Here is a 26335-nt window from a genome sequence, read left to right on the forward strand (position 1 = left end):
AGATTTTTGAGATCCAAGAATGATGATCATGGAAGGTGCTTTTTTCAGACTGTTCAGTATCTCCAAGACATGAACAGTGTGTTTGCTTGCAGAGAAATGTGCTCTCAGCCAGGGAAAAGTCATTCTTTGCCCCTGGCTAAATTATGTGAGTGTGGTACAAAAATTAAAACACCCAAAGTAACAATGAAACAATTTACCAATCATTTATATTAAATATGAGTTTATGCCAGTGCTTTTCTCTCCATTTGTTATGCTTCCTCCTTAATCTGATCCAAATTGTTCCATGATTGTTTTCAGCAAAACTGGTCACAGTGGTGCATGCCTGTAATCCCAGCAGCTAGGGAAGCCAAAAAAGGAGGACCAAAAGTTCCCAAAAAAGGAGGACCAAAAGTTCGAGGCCAGTCTCAGCAACTTAGATTCTGTCTCAAAATTAAAAACAAAAAGGGCTAGAAATGTAGCCCATTGAACTCACCCCTTAGTTCAATCCCCAGTACAAAAAAAAAAAATGCCTTCAGTATAACATGCAGGGAAATCACACATTTTGGAAGCAGGCCCACTTGGGTTGGAAACCTGGCATTAGCAGTCACTGTAAAGTTTTCTCAGCAGTGAGATGTAAGCAGTGACATCTACTCCAGTGAGATGGAAGCATCTCCTTGGGTAGCCAGAAGATTGTGTGAGATGAGGTTTGTGAAGTATTGTTACCTAGAGGGTTGGCCCTTGGTCAGCAGCAGTCTTTATCTCTTCCACCACTGCTTCCTGAAAGACCATCCTGTCTGGTGGTTGCAATGGCTTGGCCAAGTGTTTGTATCCTAAAATGAGACCACTAGCACTCTGTGATATGTACCCAAGGATTCATGTGGAAAATAGAAACAGCCAGCTTTCCCAAAGATTGAGGGTACTAAAGCACATCTTCAGTGGGGATCTTAAATTCAAACTTCCTGGACCCTTTGGCCAAACCCTGGATAGAGACCACCCATATTTGTGGAGTTGCTTAAAAAAATAGTTTTTCAGAATTCCTACCTAAGCACTTTTGGTTTTGATGCTAGCAAGAGTACCCCCAAAACTTTCATCAGAGATTTTGTGATCTCTTGGGAGGAAAGGTAGTGCACAAATCACTCATAAGTGCACAAAAAAAGGAATCATGCCACAATTGCTTTTTGGTAGAGATAAGCCCCAAGAGTTATCTTGTGGACTCAAATCATTTCCTGCATTGTCAGTTTTCTCATTAACCCTCAACATGGTCCCTTGTCTGTGCCTCACTCAGAGCTTTGCTGACCCACCCAACCATGGTATGCAGTGGGACGGCCCTGGCTGCATTCCCCTGCAAAATGCTCCTGTCCCTCCAAGTTGTCAGTCCCCTGCCCTGAGGTGTGTTTTCCATCTACTCCATTTCTGACTTGTGGCAGCTTGTCTGGATCCCTGGATAAACTGAAAGCATCCATCACTCCCTCTGGTGTTTCAGTCCAGGACAGACCAGGGCACATTATTGCCCTGGATCTCAGAAAGATGGGCTTTATCCTGTTCAGCCAAAGCACACATTGTCCATGCTGACTTTGTATTAAAGATAATGGAAATCTTCAGCACTGAGCTTGGTGGGTCCAGACCCCCAACAACTTCTGACAAATGGCTGAGTTTAAGAAGGGAATTCCTTTGAGCCCTTACATATTTTTCTTTTGTTCCTCCTGTGGTACTAAGGTTCAAACTCAGGGCCTCACACTCTACTACTGTGCTGCATCTCCAACCTTTTTTTTTTTTTTTAATAGTTGTAGATGGACACAATATCTTTATTTTTTTATTAATTTTTATGTTGTGCTTAGGATTGAACCCTGTGCCTCATATGTGTGAGGCAATGCTCTACCTCTGATCTACAACCCCATCCCCTCCAGCCCTTTTTAAAAATTTTTTTTATTATTTTGAGGCAGGGTCTCCCTACGTTCCTCAGGCTGGCCTCCAACTTGTGTTCTTCTTATCTCAGCCTCCCAAGTTGCTAGGATGACAGGTGTGCACCACCACATTATGTTATATTTCTTAATCCATGAAGTTGGTCATTTCCATAGTGAGCAGGGAGTGTCCAAGAAGCTAGTTTCAAAGTTGACACTTTTTTGTTTCTGGTAATGAAGAGATATTTCTCAGGAAATGTCAAGTCTAATGTGTATCTTAAAAGACATTTATTTTGAAGTAATACTTAATGCATAGTGAGAATACTTCATCTGCTGGGCTCAGGAATTCAGATGGCAGTGACCCTGCAGATGGTCCAGCTAATGAGCAAGCAGCTCCTACTGGGCTGAGGTCAGAAGGATTTTGTCCAGTCAGTGGGATTGGACTGCAGGGGCCCCTCATCTCCTTATCCTGAGCAGAACCCCTGTAATCAGGGTCCTGGGGGGCAACCACAATTCCAGTATTCACATCGCATCAGTATGTGTTGCAGTTGGCCACAGTGTGCTCTATTTCTCTTTCCAGCTTCCCAGTGCAATGTCAGCTTAAAGAAGCAGAGGAATCGCAGCATCCTTAGCTCCTTTTTCTGTTGCTTCCGTGATTATAATGTGGAGGCCCCTCCATCCAGCAGTCCCAGTGTGCTTCCGCCACTGGTGGAGGAGAATGGTGGGCTTCAGAAGGTCAGTACTGTTGGGGAACTGAGTGTGCAATAAAACTTCATTGGTGGCATATCTATCCTATCCTTGACAGATAGCCTTCATAAGAGTATGTAACAGTATGTGTTCAGCCATTTACTTTAAGATTTTATATATATATACACATTTACATATGTATGTTGTATATATAATACATATATACACACACACCTTTATTGATAAAGGCTATCTCAGGCATGCCAATTTAGCAACTATAGAACATATTTGATAGAAGTTCTAAGAGTCACTTCCCATTTTTATGACATTCTATCTTGGGAAATTGAATGCATGAAATAGAGAGTTAAAGAACCAGTAGCAGACACAGAAATACAAAGACAAGAGGTGAGAGAGACATGAAAAAGAGCTGGCAATAAGTATAAATGAGTTAACTACCTTGTTTAATAATAGACAATATGCTTTATATATTCTTTTATAAGTTTAAATGGCATATTGTCACAATAGGTCAGGAGCCAAAATTCACCCAAATAAGGTCTAACAGACACATCTGAAACAAAGTGCCTAGAAGGATAAGCAAAGAGACAACGAATACGGGCAAAAACAGAGGTTATGCCAGGCATGGTGGCTCATACTTATAATCCCAGCAGCTCAGGAAGCTGAGGCAGGAGATCACATATTCAAAGCCAGCCTCAGGAACTTAGCAAGACTCTGTCTCAAAATAAAAAAATAAAGTAAAAAAGGGCTGATGATGTGACTCAGTGGTTAAGTGCCTCATGTTCAATTCCCAGTACCAAAAAGAAAAAAACAGTTACAGTATTCATCTCAGTCAAAACAGAATTTTTAGGTAAAAATCACCAAAAGAGACAGAGAGTAAAGATTGAGAATTCAAAAGTCATAAAACTTTATTTCCCCATTATCATGAGCAGAGGACATGAACACATAATTTACAATATAAGAAATACAGTATGTCAAACATGGAAAAAATTCAAAATATTTGAAGAAAAATGTTCAGCATGTTAAATAATAATAATTTTAAAATAATAATAATTTTAAAACAATGACATATCCCTTTCTAACAAATTGTCAAAAGTATCTTCAAAGATAATATTTGGCTTTGTCATGGGGTGGTAGGAAGGAAGGTATATTGAAAGTAGAGGAATTATATTGATTATTGGTGAGAATATGAATTATTACACCTTTCTATAGGAGCATTTGGCAGTATTATCCTACAATCTTAAAAAATATGTCATTTTAATATGCTGAAATCTAAGAAAAAAATGTCATTTTGTTGACAAAAGCAATTTCACTTTATAGTGAAATTAATAATGATAAACATGTAAAAATTTAACCATAAGAGACTATCCAACATAGATTATAATACTGCGTAATTGCAAGCAATCTGATGTTCGAGAATAAACAGTTGGTTAAAAGAATCTCAGAATAACCATACAAATAATATGTAGCCATTAAAAATCACATAGCCAAAAAAATGGCATGTCATAAATATCATTGACATAGAGAAATGTTTATGCATTGACTAAATGTATCATTTAGTAAAAAAGCAGGCTAAAATATGGGAAGGGGGTATATTTTCAGAGCATATATCATCTCTCTTGCTTCCTCACACAAGCATTTTAAACCTAGAAGGATGTATGCCAAAATATGAAGAGGTGAGATTAGATATAGGATTTTCTCCTTTTCCTTTGTTTCCCCCCAATTTTCATAAAATAATCTTAAATTACTTTTTTTTATAAAGTAAATTTAGTTTTAAAGTACATCTGGATGTAAGAAAGGGAATTCTGGGAAAATGCCAGCCTATGAACATGGGTTTGATCATTAAAATTCCCTCTCAGCATAGACCCAGGTAGTCTTGCTGGTGGAGCCTGGAAAGTTCATTAAGACCCCCACATTTCCTGACATCCCAGGGGAAAGAGCTGGCACAGGATTCATTCCTGGTATTCAGTGAGAAGCAAGGAATCACTAGCAGAGGAAAATGCTTGCCCTCCACTAGAGTCCTAGGACAGGGACTGGAAATGGACAGTCCCTGAGGTCAGCCAGCCAGCAGGAGCCTATGGATCCCCTTGAAAAAGGCCTACATTGCCAGCATGGGCCCTGAAGGGGCTGCACCTGTGAACCGATGGCTTTCATTTTCTGTGCCCTGGATGAGCCAGTAGTATGAGGCTTTCTTCATCTCTTTGTGGTTTGTTAGCATGGCCTCTGCTGGTCTATGGAAACCACTCCTTGCTGGGCTTTGCAACTTTCCCCCATCTGCTGCCTCCCAGAGATCCCAGTGGACTGACCTGAACGGACACTAGCGGAACACACAGCCTTGTACAAGGAAGGAAGAATGTTGCCTCAAATGAGATAGTCCAAGTTGAAGAACTAGAATCAGATTCCTCCTGGGGAACAAGAAACAGAAGAAATAGAGGAGAGTTTAACAGACAGTGGAGGACATCAGTTATGAGTTACTTTTGGAACTTAAAAGACTTAAGGTTTCTAAATATAAAAATTCAGTAAACATACTTGAAAAGGAGAACAAGAATAGCCCCTTCTGAGAACTGAATTAATGTTCTGGAAAAGCAAATGGAAGAAGTATCTTAGAATTCAGACCAGAAACAAAGATGGAAATTGTGAGGGGAGGAGAAATGTGTCTAGGAGACCTAACATGCAAATAGAAGGAGCTCCAGAACAAGAAAAAAATAATAGAAGAAGTTTTTTCCTGAGCTGAAAAAGAATGTTTGAATCTACAGAGTGAAGGTGGCTACCAAGTCCGTAGCAGGATCAGAGTGGGCAGGACAGGGAGTGCATGCCTAGACATACACTACTGAAATTCTGCAATATATAGAAAAAAATCTTGCAAGCTACCAGAACAAATTAATTTGAGAAAACCATTAGATTAGTATCAGATTTCTCACCAGCGACACTAAAGGCCAAAAGATTTTGAAAAATGTTTGCAGGCCACTGAGAGAAAAAAATTACAAAGCAAAAATCCCCTATGTGACCAAGCTAGTCTTTATCTATTGAGGCAAAAAAAAGTATGTTGTCAGACATGTCATATAATTCAGAGAGAGGCCAGAAAATAAAAATCTGGATGAGACTGATATTCAGTTATGATAAAATTATAGAAAGTATAGGAATAAATATAATTATTGGGACTAGAACTGTAACAGGTAGCACGATTGGAAAATAGATCCTCAGAATTCACAGGAGAAATAAACAGAAATGTGGATAAGTTGTCAAAATTGAGGACAGGGAAGAACAAATAACAGATAAATAGTAAACATCACATAAAGAATAGCTATAAGACCAAGTTTAACAAACCAGTTTCTGCTACCAAAGATAAAGACTATATCAGAGATTGGTCTGAAAAATTCTGCTGTATGCTATTTCCAAGAATATACCTGCATTCAGGAATGATTTTGGGAGCAAATTAAAAAAAAAAAAAAAAAACCTGATAAACAGTAGCTTACACAAACAGGATTATTTTCCCACATAAAAGGCCTAAGCTAGGCAGGAGTTGGGGCTAGTTGAAGATGCCATCAGGACCCAGACTCTTCCTGTTTTTCTGTCTTCGAGTCTTTCTGCTCCTCTAACCTTAGCATGCGTACCTTCATCTTAAAGCTTGTTAGGTATTCTCTCAAAATTGCAAGCTTCAGACATCAGATCCATAGCCATCGGAACAAGAGGGGGATAGGTGGCAGTAGCTGTGTGTGTGTGTCCCTTTTATGGAAAGTTAGTGCTTTTTCAGAAACCCCAGGAGACTTTTGCTTTTGTCTTTTTGCCAGAACTCTGTCACATGGCTACACAACAGCAGCAAGGGGGCCCTGGAAGGGAAGAATCTAGCTCAGCATATTCCTGCTCTTAACAAAATCAGAGCTCTTTCACAAAGGAATAAAGAGGAATGACTAATGAGTAGAAGTGATAGTCAGTACAGGTTTAGTTATGTTGCAGTAACAACCTCAAAATCTAAGAGGCTTAAAACAATTTAAGTTTTTTTTTCCCATCTGCTACTTGATTATCATGGGCTGGCTCAGCTTTCTATGGCACTATCCAGTAGAAACATAACATGAATCACATATGTAATATTTAATGTAATATTTAAACTTTTCTATTAGCCATATTTAAAATTTTTTTCAATAAGTGAAATTAATTTTAATAGTGTTTTATTTATTATAATCTGATATATCCAAAATATTGTTTCAACATGTAATCAATATTAAAACTTATTGAGATAATTTACATTATTTTTATTAGTTCATCAAAATCAGATGTGTATTATGCACCTACAGCATGTCTTAATTTGGACTTGCCACATCTCATGTGCTCAGCAGCCATGTGTAGCTAGGAGCTACTGTATTGGCCAGCATAACCCATCCTTATTCATGGTCCCAGACTGAGAAAAGCCCAATCTCTTTGCTTCCATGATTGTCTCAATAGGATAAAAGGTATATGATGAATCACAAAAGCTCTTATTAAAGTTTTCACCCAGAAGTAACACACCTCATTTCAACTTATTTTATTGGCCAGAGCAACCCACATGGTTATATCTAACTTCAAAAGCATAGAAGTGTAATCCTACCATGTAATAAGTCCAAAAGGAAAATTGCAATTATTTAGAAATAGTGCTCATAGCTATCATGGTAGGTGACTGATAACTTCCAACACAGCCTCTGAGATACCATGATAAAGGAAGGAAGAAAATGAAGAGATAGGCACAATGTGTAAGACAAATCAATCAGAAAGCAAGCAATAGTTTTTAATATCAAGGCAATATTAATACCAGTCTGAGCACAATTAAAGGTCGGAAGCATTAAACAAAAAGGGACATTTTAAATGATAAATGGTCTAATACATGAAGTATGTAATAATCCATAAGCCTTTGTGTATAATTAACAGTGCAGCCAGATACAAGAAGAAAACTGCTTAAATGAAATAAAAAGGTTTGTCTAAAAATTAACAGCAAACAACATAGGAAAATCATTGGTAGGTTTTTGGCTAATGGAATAAAACCAAAAGCTGAAACAATTGGTATAACTATGGAAAACATATTTGCAGATGACATGATTATTTACATAGAAAACCTAAAAGGGTCTACAAAAAACTATTTAGAATCATTAAAAGATTTTGATATAGAAGCTTTTGTATATAGAGAAACTTGCTATGCTTCTGAATGGAGAAACTAAGTTCATAAAGAAGAAGAATGCAAAGACCAACTGAGAAAGTTTTGGAAAGAAAACCATGAGACAACTTGCCTGCCTGGACAGACATTAAGCTTTACTGTACATACATGTGGACAAATATATCAGTGGAGTATGCAGGGTGACCTGTGCCCCAGACCCAGATTCTGGGATCTCCTCTGAGTGTGCTCTCCACAAATCCCCTGTCAACTTAAAAATTAACAGGGTAGAGATTGCCCATAGTGAAGGGGAGATAGACTATAGAAGAATGAAAAAAGAGAAGAATTCTGCTGTCATGGTAAAAATTAATTAAAAAGTAATATTGTCTAGATGAAATGACATGAGGAAATGATGTCGCACCCCAGAGTTTCCTGGAGTAGCCAGCTGTCTCTATCAGGGATAAACACTTTTAAAGGGACTTCCTTTGGCAGAGCTGAGCTCACTTGGGCTTAGTGTTCATTCATGACTTCCTTCTATAACATTTGTCAAAAAGGACTTTTTAAAGAATTAAGTTAATTTCAGTTAACAGTTAAATCTGAAATGGGGGGGATCCATTATTTGCATAACATTCAACAAGCACGTCTGTGAGAACAGGCCCCAAAGAACCATCATGTCAGAGGGGCAACTAATCCCCAGAGAAGGACCCTCTGCCCTTGCACTCAGCCTGATCAGCACCCAGAGAACACAAAGCCCAGGTCCAATAGATGTGGAAGAAATTCTAGGCCTGACTCTACTCCTACATCACATCCCCAGGCATCTTTGCCTCTTGGAACTCAGCATGCGAGAGGAAGAGGGAAGGCCATGGGCAGAATGGGACAGGTGACCTCAAGGGACCCAGGCACCCTGCCCATTTACTTAACCTTGGAGAGATGAAGATTTGGACCTTCTGGTTTCAAATTGCTTCTGCAGTTTGAAAGCAGCAACCATTGCTACCATCACTGCTGCATCCTGGACTTGCAGACTAGTAGCCTCTAGAGGCTTAAAGGAGTCCTTACCCAGAAGATGCCAATGGCAGAGACCATAAGGAAGGCCAGGACAGAGTAAAATGGATTTCTGTGCTCACAAGTATGTGCATACCTGATGGACACACACACACACATATGTGCATGGCATGCCAACCTCTCAGGGAATCTCCAAGCCCAAGAACCTATCTCCATCAGCACCGTGCCTGCTTATCATTTTGTCTTGCCTCTCAGATGTCTTCTTGTGGTCCCTCTCATCACTGGTTTGCTCATCTCATCAGAAATGTGGTTCTGAAGCTGCTGCACCTCTTAGGAAGTATCTGTGGTCTCCCACTAAAGCTGTACTTTCTCCCTGCACCTAATAGAAGAAAATGCAGGCTCGACTTTCTGTCATGTCAACTTAGGAATTGACTTCCTCCACAAGACTCCTAAAGCACAAAAATCAAGAATCAATAAATAGGATGGTATCAAACTAAAAAGCTTCTTCACAGCAAAGGAAGCAATCAAGAGTGTGAAGAGAGAACCTAAAGAATGGAAGAAAACCTTTGCTACAAGCACCTCAGATAGATCATTAATCTCCAGAATATATAAAGAATTCAAAAAATGTAACACCAAAAAATAATAACCTAATCAATAAATGGGCTGAGAAACTGAACAGGTACTTCACAGAAGAAATATGAATGATAAATAAATATATGAAAAAAATATTCAACATCTCTAGCAGTTAGAGAAATGCTAATTAAAATTACACTACTATTTCATCTCACTCCAGTCAGAATGGCAATTGTCAAGAATACAAGTAATAATAAGATTGTTGAGGATATGGGGGAAAAGGTACACTCATATATTGTTGGTGGGACTGCAAATTGGTACAGCCACTCTGGAAAGCAGTATGGAGATTCCTCAGAAAACTTGGAATGGAACCACCATTTGACCCAGTTATCCCACTCCTTGGTATATACCCAAATGACTCAATATCAGCATGCAGTGATGCAGCCACATCAATGTTTATAGCAGCTCAATTCACAATAGTTAAACTATGGAATCAACCTAGGTGCCCCTTAACAGATGAATGAAGAAAATGTGGCATATATACACAATGGAATATTACTCAGCCATAAAAAAGAATGACTTTATGACTTGCTGATAAATGGATGGAACTGGAGACAATCATGCTAAGTGAAATTAAGCCAATCCCAAAAAATCAAAGGTCAAATGTTCTCTCTGATATGCAAATGCAACACAAGAAGGGTGGGAAAAGGAAGAGTAGAAGTTCAGTGAATTAAACAAAAGGAAATGAAGGGAAGGGAGGGAGGATGGAAATAGGAAAAATAGTAGAATGAATTGGACATAACTTTCCCATGTTCATAAATGAATATACCAACAGTGAAACTCCATGCATGTATAATGTGGCAAAATACACTATAAATACAATATTCTGTCATGTATATTTAAAAAGACCAAATTAAATAAATAAATAAAGTAGTACTCCTTAACTGAGGATGATTTTTCCCTCTGGAAACTTGATTGTCACAGCCCTGGGCAGTGCTATTGGCATCAAGTGAGTAGAGGCCCAGGAAGGTGCTCAGTGGTTCTTAGCCAGCCACCTGCCATTGCTGACCATCAAGGTTGACCTTCACGTAAGACCCTATCACTGGTGACCCCACCTCAGTAGCAATGGACACATCTTTTCACAAATCCTCAATGTCATGGCGTGAAGCAGAACATCTCCCTACAAGACCATCTGAAAAAGAAGCAACACAGAAAGTGGAAATGCTTCATGAAAATAAATTTGTTCTTTTATGAGCATTTGCTAGTCTAAAATGAGGTGTTTCTGTGAACCAGGTTTGAAATGGCAGGCATGCCTGGCTGAGGAATATCTGAGGCCCTCCCCTGAACGTCCTTAACACTCTCCATGAATACCGTTTCTGTTCCCTGTTTTAAAGGAGGAATTGTATGTGCATATGGCCTGGGAGGAAACTTCTTGTACTTTGCTTTTACCCTCTCTCCCGGTCTACCCCCTAGAGGAGGACCTCGAGTAACCAGGAAGTTCCTTGTCAGCTGTGAAGTTGTCTCCCTTTCCTTGCACGTTATATTGACTTACTCTTTTTAGGGGAAAACTTGCTTAAAACAAGAAACAAACTAATTATTAGAGGAAATCAAGAATCAAAGTAAAGTATGAGTTTTCATTTTTATGTTTAAGTTAGGGGTTAATTTCCTGGGAGTAAGGGAGGCACTGTTTAAATATACAAGGAGACTCTGTTGTGGGGGAGGAGCGTCTGGTTGGTAGCAAGGGGCCTGGTGCCCACTCTGTGAAAGGTCCTTGGGTTCCTTAAACACCACCAAGGTATGGAGAGTGGGAAGCTGTACTTGAGTGTTTGGAAGTTTCTTTTGATAATGTGATCTCTTTCTTTTCAAACCTGACAATGATTTTTTTTTTCCTTTTTCCTCAGGGTGACCAGAGGCAGGTCATTCCCATACCAAGTGTATGTATATTTATCCAATTTTATTGAAACATTGGTAGATTCTTGGGGCTTTGGGCCTAGTAATATTAAAAAAAAATTAACTATTCTTATATTGTTGAGTTTTATCATGTGGTATAAACAACTTAGTTCTGTTAAGAAAAATGAATCCAGGTGCTATGGAGCACCCCTATAATCCCAGCAGTTCAGGAGGCTGAGGCAGGAGGATTGCAAGTTCAAAGCCAGTCTTAGCAATATAGCAAGGCGCTAAGCAACTTAGTAAGAAAGACCTTGTCTAAAAATAAAAAAGGGATGGAGATGTGGCTTAATGGTTGAGTGCCCCGTGCCCCAGGTTCAATTCCTTTTACCAAAAAAAAAAAGGAAAATGAAGCTATACTTTAAAACTGTGAGTAGGAAGTTGTGTACAGAGACAGTTTTCTTTCTTGGGAACCACAAGCAGCCTTCTGTACTAACTAAATTCTCACCTTCCTTTCTCTCTGGAAAGGGCCTCTAGGCCTTTATAACCTGAGGTAGCCCAGAGCATCCCCCTCTTGTAGCTCTAACCCCATAAATTGTGGAGATTCCTAGGCCACCAGACTATTCTACCTCGTTCGATAGTGTTGGTAGCTTGTCAGTTGCTCTGGTATCAGAGAAATTTTACTACTTAGACTTCCTGAATTTGAAGGACTGGCCCCACCCCACAGGCCAGTTGAGCTGCTACTCTGCCTCCATCGGGCACTTGAGGGCCACCCCAGTTCTGTTTTCAGCCCTGGAATTTGGGAGAGAAACTGTGCCAGTATTCTCAGCCAGCCACTGACCCAGCTGTGTCTTCTCCCTGCTGCTCAGCCAGCAGAGCATCCAGCCAGAGGCCGTGCATCCAGCCAGAGGCCGTGTATCCAGTAGCTGCTGGGCCTGACTCCCAGAGGAACTTGAGTAGAAATATCCCTATGAAAGACCTTTCAAAAGATTCTGTATCCTCAGGGGAGGAGTTAGGTTTTCAGATAGGTCCATAAATGGCTATTTTACTTGTGAAGATTATCTGGTTCAGATTACCTGGCTCAAATCTGTCCATCTCTTTCTGCTTGGACTTTGGAACATCCAAGAGACACATAATCCTACACTGTAAGGAGTGGATTTTGTGAGTTTCAGTTGACCAGAAGCTTAGGTAGCGCATGTCACTTACAACTGGCTCAAAAAGCATTTGATAATTTTTTTCTCAAAACTTTAATTCTCAGTGGCACACGCCTGTAATCCCAGCAGCCTGGGAGGCTGAGGCAGGAGTATTGTGAGTTTAAAGCCAGCCTCAAGGTGCTAAGCAACTCAGTGAGACCCTATCTCTAAATAAAATACAAAATAGGGTTGGGGACATGGCTCAGTGATTGAGTGCCCCTGGTTTAAATCCCCAGTACCTCCCCCAAAACAAAACAAAGACCTTTAATTCTCCATAAACTAACAAGTTGTAAGAATTTGTGGAGTGATTATGCCAGCATGCCTGGTGGTTGGCCTTTGTTAAGGAAACTGGCTTTGCTCAAAAAGATTGATCAGGCACTGCATTATCTCACCCAAGTGTTTGCGGGAGATATCTAGTGGGGTTAATACCAGAGGACTTTCTTTGACATAGTAATTTCATATATTTTTCCTGCAAAAGTGCCTCCATTAAGGAGATTGTATGCATCATCCCCCATCCCTGCCTTCACTGTCACTATTGTCTTTTCTCAGGGTTAATTCAAGGCCATCTATAAAATTAAGTGCTACATGAAAGCAGTTGCCAGCTAGTTCAAACCCCACTAAAGAAACTGGCCCTTTTCCCACAGTTCCAAAATAAAACAGACAAGGAGAAGAAGGTTCCTTGTGTAATTATCTCAGTGTTAGATCCATAAACTACTACCATCTCCTAAATGTGAGACACTGGGTCAGGCTATATAAATCCTGGAACTGTCTTGCAGAAAAGCAGAGCCTTGCTAAAAGTAACTTACATCATTGAATGATAACCTGCAGAAAGCAGTTCTGCTGACAGGCACATATGATCTCCACTGCCTGCTTCACATGTAGGACTGAGCTGAAGTCCATCTAGTAACAGCTCAGCCCTGGGATTCAAGTCTTAGGGTCTCCAGCAAGATCTGCACCCACCTGCCAAGGCCCCAGATCACATGAGCAGAATGATCCCAGCCTTTCTGGACCAGAGTGGGACCTGGTCAGTGCTGGGAGCGCCCAAGAACTTCAGTGCTATACCATGGGATTGGAAATCCAGTCAGGTTGGTGCTGAGTCTCCACACCAGATTCCTGAGCCTCCTGATTGCTTTCTCAGGCCCCGAAGATGAAGGCTGCCTCGGAAATTGTGAGTGCCCAACACAGCTCAAGCCAGAGTCCCCCATCTCTGCTTCTTACTTCATACCTCTTTTTTAATTCATTCACAAACCTAGGAACGTGGGTTTTATCTTAAATCTTTTGCTAAATAATAATTCAAGTTCAATGGTTTTTTTTTAAAAGGTGAAAGATTAGAAAGAGAAAATACCTCCCTCTCAATCCCACTACATTGAATAACCACTTTTAATATTTGTTATGTATCCTTCCAGAAATTCTCCAGACAAACATAAGCATATTTACACAAAAGAAATTGTGTTGTACCCACCATTCTGCAAATTGCTTGCTGCTTTTAACAAGACACCTTGAATTTTCAAATATTAGTATGTATATATCCACCTCATTGTTTTACACATTATTGATGGCATTTACTTTGTTTCCACTTCTGTGCTATAACAAACACTCCTCTTAAGAATATCCTTGAGGGCTGGGATTGTGGCTCAGCGGTAGAGCGCTCGCCTAATATGGACAGAATCTGGGTTCGATCCTCAGCACCACATAAAAATAAAGACATTGTGTTGTGTCCATCTACACCTAAAAAATTAAAAAAATATTTAAAAAAAAAAAAAGAATATCCTTGAACCTGTGCATATGTGGACTTTTGTGCTAGTCTTGTATGATCGCTTCTAACTGGAATTGCTAGGTCAAGAGCTAGTTCTATGTTGTGAGAACATTAAAGACAAATCCTCTTCCAAAAGCCCATGCTAATTTATATTCCCAGAAAGAGTCCTCATAATTGCCCAGTTCCTTTCCTGAAATGGTAACCAAATATTCTAACCTTTGCTGATCCAAAAGTAAAGAATGTGCAGGTTTATTGCTTTGATTTGCATTTCTTTGTGAATGAGAATGAACAGCTTTTCACAAGTTCAGTGGCCATATGTCTTTCCTCTGCCCTAGTAATTTCTTTATTATGTTTTTTTATTTTTTTAAGTTTAAGGAAAGCAGTGCTTTCACCCCACTTTATGATATATCTTTTGGCCTTGTTTGTAATTATTTTGGCCAAAAATAAGTTTTAATTTTATACAGGGTAAATGTATTGATCTCATTCTTCATGGCTCCTGGATTTTATGCTTAAAATGGTCTCCCCATTCTATAGCTGTGACCCATATTTTCTTCTATATTTTGATGTTTTTCATCATTACACTTAGATCTTTAATCTTTTTGAAATAAATGTTCATGGAAGGCATGGAGTAGCAGTCCAACTTATTTATTTTCCAAGTGGTTACTCCAATGTCCCAGCACCGTTTATTTATTAAGTAATCATCTTTGACTCACCTGTTGGAGATGACCTCTTTACCTGGACTATTGAAAGTTCCAGCTATAGGCTGGGATTTAGAACCTTCCTCATGGGAAAGCTTCAGGAGGTGTTTGGTTAAAGTCAGGTATTGAAGGGTAAGGAAATGAGGCAGAGGGATAGAAAATGTCAACATTACTGAAGTTTGAATAGTCATGACTTGAGGTGAGTGCACAAAAAGATGGCATTATCAGTAAGAAGTGCTGTAGGGGCTGCAGCCTGAGTCCTACTGTTCCCACACTTGCCTAAGTCACACACCACATGATGCTCACAAACTCAGGGTTGGCGATATAGCTGAGCCATGAACGTTCTGAGAAGGGAGGGAAGAGCAGAATTTATTTTAACAGGTTCCTGAGCTATTTGCCTAAGGCTTTTAATAAAGTGGGAGTACACTGTTTTCCACCAAACATTATGAAGAACATATAAGGAGGGTGACTGTGCTGGTTAAAACCAGCCTGGGCTTTCCCCTCTGCCTCAGGCCCTGAGATCTCTGCACAGAACTCTGTGGCTTGGGGAGCAGTGTGCAGACCCTGAGTCAAAGAAATCTTCAGTAAGAAAACAATATCTAATGTACTAAGAAGAGGTACTAACTCTGGAAGGTTTATGAGGATTTGTGGGGCAGGTACTCCACAGGAAATAACCTCAGTGTTAACTATTTATGGCTGCTAGGTTAGCGCCAGGGAGAGGAAATTTCAGATTTACTCCCAGGAAGAGAACTGGAATGAACACCATTCCCAAACCTTGGGTGGTAAGCCATGGTACCTTCCTCTCCCCAACCCACACACACCATAGATTTCTGCCCCCCAACCCCCTGGCCATGCTCCCTACATGCATTTGCCAAGCAACTTTGTATAGAAAAGGCCCTTCTTAATAAAACTTGTATTTTTCATTCTTGAGCCTCATGATGGCCTCAGAGAAAATTTGGCTGAAGACATCCTTGTTGTTCAGAACTCTCACCAGTGGACTGAGGAATTTGCGTTTATCTAACATCTGGCTCTCAGAAAAGCTGTGTGCATTTTGGAAATGGGCAGAGGATTAATAGAAAACTCCTTGCCCATTGCCCTCCAGCCTGGCCTTGTTCTCTGTAGCACAAATGCAAAATCAATAGTTTTCCTAATAGGAGTCTCATGCTTTCTGATCTTTTCTCTGTTGGACAGTACAGTTAGGGTTGTCTTTTACTTACATTTAACTCAAAGAATGCTAGTAAAGTGTGGGTTAAATATGCTAAGAAAGTAATTTTTATTCTTGGGCTAGGAAAAAAACTGAACATCTTTTGGCAAATCTTTGATGTTTTCAGATATACCAGGGATAGAATTTCTACGTCCTTATTTTCCATGCTAGCAATTAAATTACTAAGTTAAAATGTTGTTTTGGTAGAATATAAACACATGGGGGAAGAACTGGATGGATAAATGCTAGACTAAAAAAGAAAGGACACAAACAAGAGAATAATTGTGTTTTACTGTCTTGTGTCTGTATTCTTTACAGTGAGAATGTGTTTTTCTAACTTAATTGTGTAATAAAAATTAAAATAAATTTTGTGCTGGTCATGCACATGCTTTTTGCTGTTGCCCAGAAAACAAATAATCCTAGCCCTCTCTGTTGTGGTCACTTGCAGAGCTTTAGAAAGATCACACCCAGCCTTTTTAAAACACTTTTTGATTAAAAACTTCTTGCAAGTTTCATTTTTAAAAAATAACCTACTGACTCACTAATGTATAGTGAGGGAGTCCTTTCTAGGTTCCCAAATTTCATGCCAGTCTCCAAGGCACATGCCACCTTTCTTTCCAGTACTGCGAAGGTCAGGAAGGACTGCTTGCCTGGCTTTACTTAGAGCCAAGAGAATGAGAAACATTAAAGACTTTTTCCTCTGGGTGATTGTGGAAAAGGATGCCGCAGTGCTTGGTCCCCACAGGTAGCCTCTTTCTTGCAAATTCACCTGCCCTGTTGACCGCCTGTTTACATTCACTATTGAACCAGCCAAAGTTCAAAATAAGCTCTTGATCATTGACTAATGTTCATTTAAACCAAAAAAAAAAAAAAAAAGGAACCAGCCACTTAAAAGAGAATACCTCTTGATTTCATGTTTTCTTACTTGGTAATTTCTCCACTCTTCAGTGATTAGGGATATTTTCTTTTGTTTTGCATCAAATATTAAACAGTTTGACCCTGCAGGACAGAAAATTAACCATTTAACATTGGACACCAAAAATGCCACCAAGTAGACTGAAATACTTCAAATAATTTCTGGAATGAGGCAGGGCCCCAAAAAATAAGTACTTTAAACTGTGCGGGGTTGGCTGAAGATACCCAGATTTTATTAATACTCTATGGCTTCTTTATTACGAGACAGCTACTACAGAGACATCTAAACCGATTCTGGTGAATACATAGCCTGTGGGTTGAAATGTAACTTTCAGAGAAAGAGACCCCAAGGGGCAAAAAATGTCATATTTGCTCAATATTATACCACAGTGGGGCAGGCACTGTATTTGGACCAGTTTTATTTGTTTCCTTGTCTTAAGGGTAACTTTAGGTTGAATTTTGCTGGTAATTCTCTTCCTATATATGAAAATGTCAGTCACCAAAAAAAAAAGGAGGAGGAGGAGGAAAAAAAATAAATAACTGGATTCAACACAGGTCTTAAATGCCACAGTAAATTTCAGGCAAAATACGTGTAGTCGGAGTAGCTGTTTTAATTAAATACTCATTCTTGTGTAATCTGTGTTAATAACAACAGTAGCCATATTACATTTGCAGTCAAAATGTTGGGCATTTCACTGCCTTTATAACAATGACAGCAGCCTTTCACAGTAAGTATTATTATCCAAACTTATGGCCAAGAAAGTTCCTGAGTTGATGTTTAGACCCAGAGTTTTCTGGTGCCAAAGCCTTACAGTAGTTAGTCACATCATGGCAGTTGGGTTTGGTAAAACTCACCTTGTGGACTTCTTATTACTGTTGTTCTTATTAAAATTAAATGATATACTTTACCAGGCATATAAATATTTGCCTTCACTTATGCCCTCATTAACAAAGTATACTGCAAGAATAAAGGAATTGACTTTTCTCTTATATAGAAGTAATAATTGCAATTTTTGTTTTCCCTTTAGCCACCAGCTAAATACCTCCTTCCAGAGGTGACGGTGCTTGACTATGGAAAGAAATGTGTGGTCATTGACTTAGATGAAACCTTGGTGCACAGTTCATTTAAGGTAAATCAACATAAAAAACCTTTTATGGTCTTTGTGATTTAGACACAATTGTATTGGAAAGGAAAAATAAAGAGAATGGAAGCTCGTGGTTGTTAGTGTATGACTTTATTCTTTCTCCAGAAATCCCAACAGCTGCTCACTAACCCAGGTAAACATTAGCTAAAGTAGTTGAATATTAACATCAGTTAGGAAAAGAAAGCACTGGGTTGCCAATACCACCAAGGCCTCCTTGTACTTAGGAGGTTGGAGTTTTCCAACACTAACCCCTGCAAGAGTACTTTAAGGTGGCACAGGCAGTCAGCGTGTTGTGCCCCAGGATTCTAGACTCCTCAAGGTAACCAAGGGAGCGCTCTGTGTCGTATTGGGAGGGGTGTGGGGGGCACTCTTGCAAGCTGTCAGGCACCCTGCTGTCCTAGAATTATTGGGAGGGGTGTGGGAGGCACTCTTGCAAGCTGTCAGGCACCCTGCTGTCCTAGAATGCTCCTGGATCCATTCTTGAAAGATATCCAACTCTGAAGAAGCTCTTTTAAAGTGAACAGCCTCTGAACAAATTCAGCCATTTATTCTGACCATTTTCATGGCAAGAGGTTGCTAGGATTTGGAGGGTGGGCTAAATAAATGAGCACCCACCCTCATGAAGGTTGCAGAGCTGCAGTGACATCAAAATGGAGTGCAGAAAGTCTTTCTTGTCATCTTTCTCACTCTCCATCTCCCCAGCAAAAATGACAGGTCACCAAAAGGCCTCTATGCAGGATACTAGTGACTATCCTATTAAGAAATGAGATACCCAGCCAGGCATGGTGGCACATAGTGTAATCTCATTGACTTAGGAGGCTGAGGCAGGAGGATTGAAAGTTCAAGGCCAGCCTCAGCAACTTAGTGAGGCTGTGAGAAACTTAGCAAGACCCAGTCTCAAGAAGGGCTGGGGGATGTGGCTCAGTGGTTAAGTACCCCTGGTTCAATCCCTTATATTTAAAAATAAATAAAAAATAATTAACCATTTTTTTAAATGGAATAAATTGTTTTTAAAAAGAGGCAATACTCTGGTTTCTCTTCAGATCGTATAAATCTTTCGCCTTTTACTAAAAAGAGGCAAATGATGAAAAAAGTGAAGCAAGAAGTTGATGTGTTGAGAAGAAACAGCAGGTCTTTAAAGTTATGGTCCTTTTTGCCTTGGGTTATTTCTGGCAAAGGAACTGCTCTATTGCTGGCCAGTGCTACTCCATTTCTCTCCTTGCCCCCAGCCTGGGACTCCCTTTACTTTGCTGAGAGATGTGAAAGGCACCATCTGAAAGAGGCTTCATATCTCACATGAGCTGTTGTTGGTCCTGGCAGGTTGTATGGCAAGCAGAAGAGTCATCACATTTTGCCTGAACATCTTCCTGCCAGAAACATTCATCCTTCTGCCTGTTTCTCATGTGATAGGACAAGGCCAGAACGTTGTCTTTGAGTCCTTCAGAGAGTGGAGGAAGGACCACACTGGCTTCTAGCAGTGAGAAATGGCCTCCTTCTGGCAAGTGGCACATGCAGGGACCTCCTCATTCTACAGCACCCTGAGGGCTGGGGCCTGGGTTGGTTTTGGGGCCACTGTGGCCTTGTGTCCCAGCTGTGCTCTGAACATCAGTGGAAGCATTTTCTCCCCTGTGGGCATGTTCAGGACTTTTCAGTCCCTCTGGGGGAAAGCCCTTCAGAGCAGGGGTCAGTTACTGTGGCAGCATAGAGAGCATCTACCCAAGCAGCTCTGGGAGTGTGGGTAACACTGATTAGACTGCCCCAGGTTCCTGAGGGGTCTGGGCTCCAGAGGCAGAGCCTTGGCAGCCCCTGGCGTCCCCAGAGCTTGCCCAGAGGGCTTTGATAACCACCAGCTGTAGTCAGCATTTCCTGGTTCTTCCTCCTCAGGCCTGCCTTTTTATTTGCAAGCAGCATGTTCTTTAGCATAAAGTTTTTAACATTCTGGGTGTATCAGAGACTTTTTTAGAATCTGAAAGCTGTGAGCCCCTCCCTAGAAAATAGACAACAATAGAAAATGTGACACACAGACTCTGGACCCCAGATAAGAGCCCTGGCTTTATGGCTCCCTTTACACCAGTGCTTAGAGATTAAGGACCATGCTTGTGGGGCCTGGGAATAAGTTGCCTCATTTTATATGTTCTGTAAAACAGGCTTTCACATCCAATGCCTTGTGAGAGTTTTTTCCTTGTCTTTTTGGTGTTTTAGTATAATTCTGTACTTCAGTTGTGAAATTATAAAATACCATGCTCATCCTTGGCCTTGTAACCGGGAGTAAACTGTGATCTTAAGTTTCAGTAGCACTCTGAACAACTGCATGCTTATTAATGGTGCTACAACCAAGCATTTTTCACATTTTTTTTTCAATTTACAAATCAAAGAAAATGTTTATGTGTACAGTGATGGACTTAAAGGCAGACCCCAGTTCAGGCTCTATGAGAGTCTTCATACCCTGCACCCCATCCAGCAACCACCCCATATACCTTCCCCTTCCCTTTGTCTCGTCTTGTCCTAAGAGTCTGTTGGCTGAGGATTCTTTTGGCCTCTTCATTTCTACCTAATTTGTGGAATTCCATTTAGAACTGTGTATAAGTTCATCATTGAGAATGTAATGACTGCTGAAGAGTTGCATTTGATTTTTAAGTGTTATTAATATTGTCCAAGAGTTATATTAAATATCTAGAAGTTTGTGGATATGCTGGGTATTGTGTTCCTTAGAACAACTGAGGGAGGGCTGCCCTCACTTCTACCCACAGAACAGGAGACTGTGCCAGACTACCAGGCAGGGCCTGAGATCACTGATTCTCAGGACTGGATGGAGCCTCAGTTATTCATCAAACCTGTCACTATAGCTATGGAAGAGAGGAGACACTGAAGTCCAGAGAGGGGAAGAACCTGCCCAAGGTTGTGGTTTGTGGCCTCTGACTTTGCCCCGCATGTCCCTGGCCCTGTTGTGGGTCTGTGTGCTGAACATTTCCTGTCTAGCCACTCAGCACTGTGGGTCTTAAGTCCAAGTTGTTTCCCTGGTGGCACTGGCTACTGGCCGTCAGGCTCTCATCTTCTCCCCCTGGTGGCCATCAGTGGTCCCCTCATCCTGGCAGGGCTCTGGGCAAGGGCTGGAGTTTCTGAGGAACCCCATTCTCTCGCCAGGCTGTGCCACCCTTTGTGGTTGAGGCCAGGCAGGTGATCCAGAGGTTGGACCAGGATGCTGGAAACGTCACGACATTCAGAACAGAAAAGAATGTGCTTTCCTGCTTGTGCTTATTTCAAGGAACCAAGGCATGCTTCAACATCCTTCTCCTGAACTGTTTTTTCCAATTATCAAAACATTGGTCCAGGCAAGCTTTTTTCTTGCTAAAATTTCCAATTTTATCTTGTTCTTTCAGATATATTAATTATAGTCTCTTTTCTCTCTAGCCTATTAGTAATGCTGATTTTATTGTTCCGGTTGAAATCGATGGAACTATACATCAGGTAAGAAAATCAAAGCTAAATTTGAGTTTCAGTGAGCATTTATTTTAATTATATTCCCTATGAACTTTATTTCTTAATTTCTATTTCAGTGATAATATTATTCAATACAAAACAAACAGACTTTGAATAATAAAATACAATGATTTTTCTGCTTTTCTTTCCTACTCACTTGAATTTGTTTATACTGATTTTATAAGGAAAACTATATCTGTTCATAAATATTTGATGTGCCTGCAAGTTCAAATAGTTCTTTGATTTGATGCAGACTTTCAGAAGTTTCCATCTCCCCCACTGGCCTAGCTTGATAATCTAATTAACTTCCTCATGTAATTGCTTTTGGCTACTCTCCTAGCAGGCAACAGGAAAATCACCAGGTACCCACTGACAGTGAATTCTTGGGGAAAGGTGTTCTTTTCCAATACCAGCTGCTCCAGACTGATCTTGTCACTCCTGCATTCTCCAGTGGATCTTTAGCAAATACCCAACCCTAAAGAAAAAGGGAGAAGGTTTTTGGATCAGCAGGCTGCTGTGAATAAAGATGCCATAGTCAGTTGGCATGCGTCATCTTCATTCTTTGTAATTTTTTCCCTTATCTGCATAAAGCTCTTCCGGAAATAGCTTCATTTATGAACATATTGGAAACATTGCAGGAAAACTGGCCTTGAAGGTTGAAGGGGGTGGCTTTTGTCAGGTTTTCTACAGGGATGATCTGACCATCTTCCTTGCCAGCTCCAGGGTCTTAAAGGGAGAGTTTCTGGCCTCGTATTGCAGGAAGAAAAATCTCTCTTGGTACCTGGGCCACGGGCCATAACAGGATGTCTTTCCTTAACAATGTCAGTGCTCTTCAGCTCTCAAGTGCAGGTATTAAAACTGTTGCAGCCTTGGAAACCAGCTGGCCCAGCCACCTCATTGCCCAGATGGGGAGATTGAGACTTAGCCAAGGAGAATGTTGGTTCAAGGTTATATGCAATGGGAAGAACTAAAATGAGAATTCCAGTCTCCTGCCTCCTGGCCCAGGGCTCTTGCCTCATACTCAGGTTCCCCTCCCCTCCCCTCCCCTCCCCACCCACTCCTTGCTTTCTGGCCTGTTCTCCAGGAGATCCTGCCAGGAAACAATCCCTGGGAAGGGTGGATAGGGACTGTCTCTACACTTCATGCTTGTAAAAGTCATCATGGGGCCAAAACTGCAAGCACCTGGGCATTTAACATTTGCAAAAAAAAATCAACTGAATTAACTCAGCATCTGAGACGCAATTAAGACTTCTGCATCTTGGCTCGTGTTGCAGAGTACTCGTGATGAGACAGACAAAGGAGAGCTGCCCAATGGCATGCAAGCTTTAGGAGAGGAATTAATCCTTCACACCATGTGACTGTGAGCATGCCTGACCTACAGGAGCCACTCCTAGCCTCCCTCCTGTCCGTGCTTTGACTTGCTTGGCAGTAGACACCCCAGGGTCCCTGGGCTGGGGTCAGAAACTCTCCTGAGGGAAGGAAGCCACAGGCGCCAAGAGCAGGAGGACCAAGGCCTTGGCGAAGGCCGTGGCCTCGTTCAAGTAATCCAGGATAGGCTGTGCAGGTCCCAATGGGCCTATTCTTGGTTACTTGCACGGGGACGCGAGCCTGGACGCCGGCATCCAGGCCCAGGACCCTCCTCTCTGCCAGAGGTACCAACGACAGAGTTCCCAAATCAATCCTTTGCATGTAACACAGCTTGCTGTTCAAACAGTACTCCCAAGGACACAGAACCACAGGCTGCAGTCTGTCGCTGGCACTGGTACCAAGGAATCTCCTGGGCACTGTGGGGCATGGATCACTACAGCCACGAGCCCTGTTCTCAACTCCCACCCCAGCCTCCCAGCTCCTCAGAGCTGTGTTGGCACCCTGTGTCTAGGCCACCCTGTTCCTCTGTGCCCTGCTGTGACCCTGAGCCACAGACCCGTGTCCACCCTACTCTGTTAGTCATGAGTTTCCCACCAAGTCCTGTCCTCCCCAGTCCCTGTATCTGGCATATTGAAAGTTACTCGGTTCTAGGTAGAATTCCTCTGCCAGCAGTGTGTCCAGCGTGGAGTACAGAGCCCCCCTGCCTCACCTCTGCTACATCTGCAGTTTATCCACCCTGTTCCATCTGCCATTTAAGGCCTTACATGTGTTGTGACCTGCCTCTCAGTCTTTAGCCACCTCCTGCCCACCTCCCCGTCTTCTCTCATAACCTCGCTGAGCTGGGCATCATCTGACACATTAAGTATTTCAGGTCTCAGGCTTATACTTTCCTCTGCCTGAAAAGTTGCTTCTTCTCATTCTTACAGGCCTGGCGAATGCATATTCATCCTTCAGGATCTGGGCCTAATGTTGCCTTCTGTGATTCCCTCCCCTGAATGGGGAGTTAACTCTCTTTAATTTATCCCCCTGCTGTGACTTTCATTATGCCATGTTTTCTTTTATACTTTTGCATGCATCTGCTATAGACTGTGAGCCCTTCAAGGGCAAGGCCTGTGTTTGATTCATCTTTGTAACCACATCAAGCTGAGCACAGAGCTGCAGCTCGGTAAATATGTTGAATTGAATTTTGAAGAGTTTGATTTATTTAGTGAAGTGGCTAATTTCAAAAGAAATTTATTCAGGTTTTAATGGGTTCCTCCCTTCTCCCATTTCCTTTGTCCTCTCACCAGCTTGGCCTTCTCTCCCATCTCCCAATTTCTTCTGATTTCTTCAGGCTCCCTAGTCCAGAGCCCATGTGTGAGCTGAAGCCTCACTGCTGTGCAGCCCTGCCCAGCCTGCCTGGCCAAAAGGCTGCACAGAGCCCAGCCATTCTAGAAAAGGCTACTCTTTACTCAGAGGCCCCCAAGGTGGCTTGTTTATGAGTCCCTGAAGCTGGCTTCACATCTCCCAAAACGTCTTTCTATATCACGCCCAGCAGAGCAACCCTGTGGTTTCAAGTAGGCAGCTCGCATGCTGATAAGACCCTTTTTGCCCCTCACCTTCTATTGAGGGGAAGGGTTCTGTTCAGAGTAAGGTGGCAGCTGGAGCAATCCTAGATCTGCCATTCATTTCCAAAAGAACAGCACCCAGACCATGGCCTTTATCCACATGGGGCCTATCCCACAACAGGTGCCAAGAAACACATGTGAAATGAATGAGTGGTTTACACAGACATGGGACCTGCATTCTACTCACTGGCTCTGAAAAATCCCCAAGCCCCTCCATTCTATGGTCAGCTTCCCTTTCCCCCTTAAGAGGGTCATCTACAATGAACTTAGACCTGGACCCCCACCTGGGGAGTGTGCCCTCTGATGCTGTAGTCTGGCCTCTGCAGGCCACACATGGACATGGTGATGGGAGGCAGACACCTTTGGGGCAGTTCTTCCTACAGTGGGCGCTTGGGCCCAGGCATCCCAGCAGCTGCCATGACTGACCAGCTTGCTGCTTCCTGCCGTTGCAGGTGTACGTGCTGAAGCGGCCACATGTGGACGAATTCCTCCAGAGGATGGGGCAGCTCTTTGAGTGTGTGCTCTTTACTGCCAGCTTGGCCAAGGTGCGTCCTATTCCTCACCCAACTCCCAGCCCCAGCTTTCCACTCCCCTCCCCCACCTCTAACTCTGATCTGTCACAAGCCTTTGTTAAGGTGGGGAAAGCTGTTTTTATGGTGACAGGTTCCCACCCAGATGGGACAGACACAGGCCATGTGCACACTGCCAGGCTGAAAGACTTCTGGTTACCATGGTAACAGGGAGCACTTAGAACAAATGCTCCATGAAGTTGCTGTACACAGCCGCCTGAAGCTGGTTGTCCACGGATGAGAAAAATCACAAATGTCCAGTGTGGCTGTGAAAGGATGGCCGCCTGCTGCAGGCACATTGGTGCCTTCTCGTCCACTGACTGGCATCCAAATGCTAGAGAACCCACACCTTGAGTTTGGGTTACACTGGCTTAGGGGAGGGACAAATGAGAGACACGTGGACAGTCACCCACAGACGTGGGCTGGTGAAAGTTCTGGCTCTGCCCTAAGTTGCTGTGTGATCTCAGGTAAGTCACTTCACTTTTGGCATCTTGGTTTCCTCCTCTATAAGTGGGGATAATTCCTTCTGCCTCATAGGGAGGATTAAATTAAACTGCCTGTGTAAAGGGCTTAGCAGGGCACCTGACATGCTGGGCAAGTACTCAGCAAGCTCTTGGCTGGGCTCCATGTACTATGCTGGTCATTGTCACAGTGTGGTGCTCCTGATGGTCAGTATTTAGCATCATAAGTGTTAATGGTGATAAAATCATTCAGACATATTTTGATCTTACAACTTATCCATCAGCTACCCTCATCTGACCAAAGAGGTTTCTTTGTCCTCTTCCACTATTTAAGGAAGTAAATGGGTTCTCAAGACCCCCGGTCAGGTTTCAATTCCCCCTTCACAGATGAAACAAGGTGCTGTGCTGTTTCTAGGGCAGGCAGAGTGGGCCCTTGTTCCTCCTCCAAGGTCCTTACCGTGACATCTTTCAAACCCTGACTCTCGTGAGACCAGTGCCGTCCACTTGGTAGCACCACCAGTGTCTTCTTGGGTACCCTGGGGATTCTTGAGTGTCCCCAAAGATGCATTTTGTGGGGCCTAGGTTAGCCATCTGCCTGTGTGCAGACCTGCTCCAGGGAAACACACACAGTAGATTGCCCCAGTGTGGCCAGCCTCTGGATGGCTCCCTGTACCCTGGTGCCCATGCTCCTGCTCTGTGTGTTGGAGCTTCTGACTCCAGATCCTGGGCACTCTGCTTTGCCAGCCTAGGCATTCCTATCCGGGTCCATCTCT

The 26335-nt window shown here is 42.1% G+C and overlaps 1 protein-coding gene across 2 annotated transcripts in view; it reads left to right on the forward strand.

Moving 5' to 3' along the window:
• Ctdspl (CTD small phosphatase like) overlaps window positions 1-26335 on the forward strand; it is a 111121-nt gene that overhangs the window by 75528 nt on the left and 9258 nt on the right. Inside the window, exons 2-6 of one of the 2 annotated variants that reach the window (XM_027932428.2) lie at window positions 2461-2615; window positions 11181-11213; window positions 17961-18062; window positions 21489-21545; window positions 24985-25077. In XM_027932428.2, the coding sequence (XP_027788229.1) occupies window positions 2461-2615; window positions 11181-11213; window positions 17961-18062; window positions 21489-21545; window positions 24985-25077 (440 nt within the window). The remainder of the gene's footprint in view (window positions 1-2460; window positions 2616-11180; window positions 11214-17960; window positions 18063-21488; window positions 21546-24984; window positions 25078-26335) is intronic. The other variant, XM_027932429.2, reaches the window with a different exon arrangement.

The sequence above is a fragment of the Marmota flaviventris genome, chromosome 1, assembly GCF_047511675.1.
Source record: "Marmota flaviventris isolate mMarFla1 chromosome 1, mMarFla1.hap1, whole genome shotgun sequence".
Lineage (NCBI taxonomy): Eukaryota > Metazoa > Chordata > Mammalia > Rodentia > Sciuridae > Marmota > Marmota flaviventris.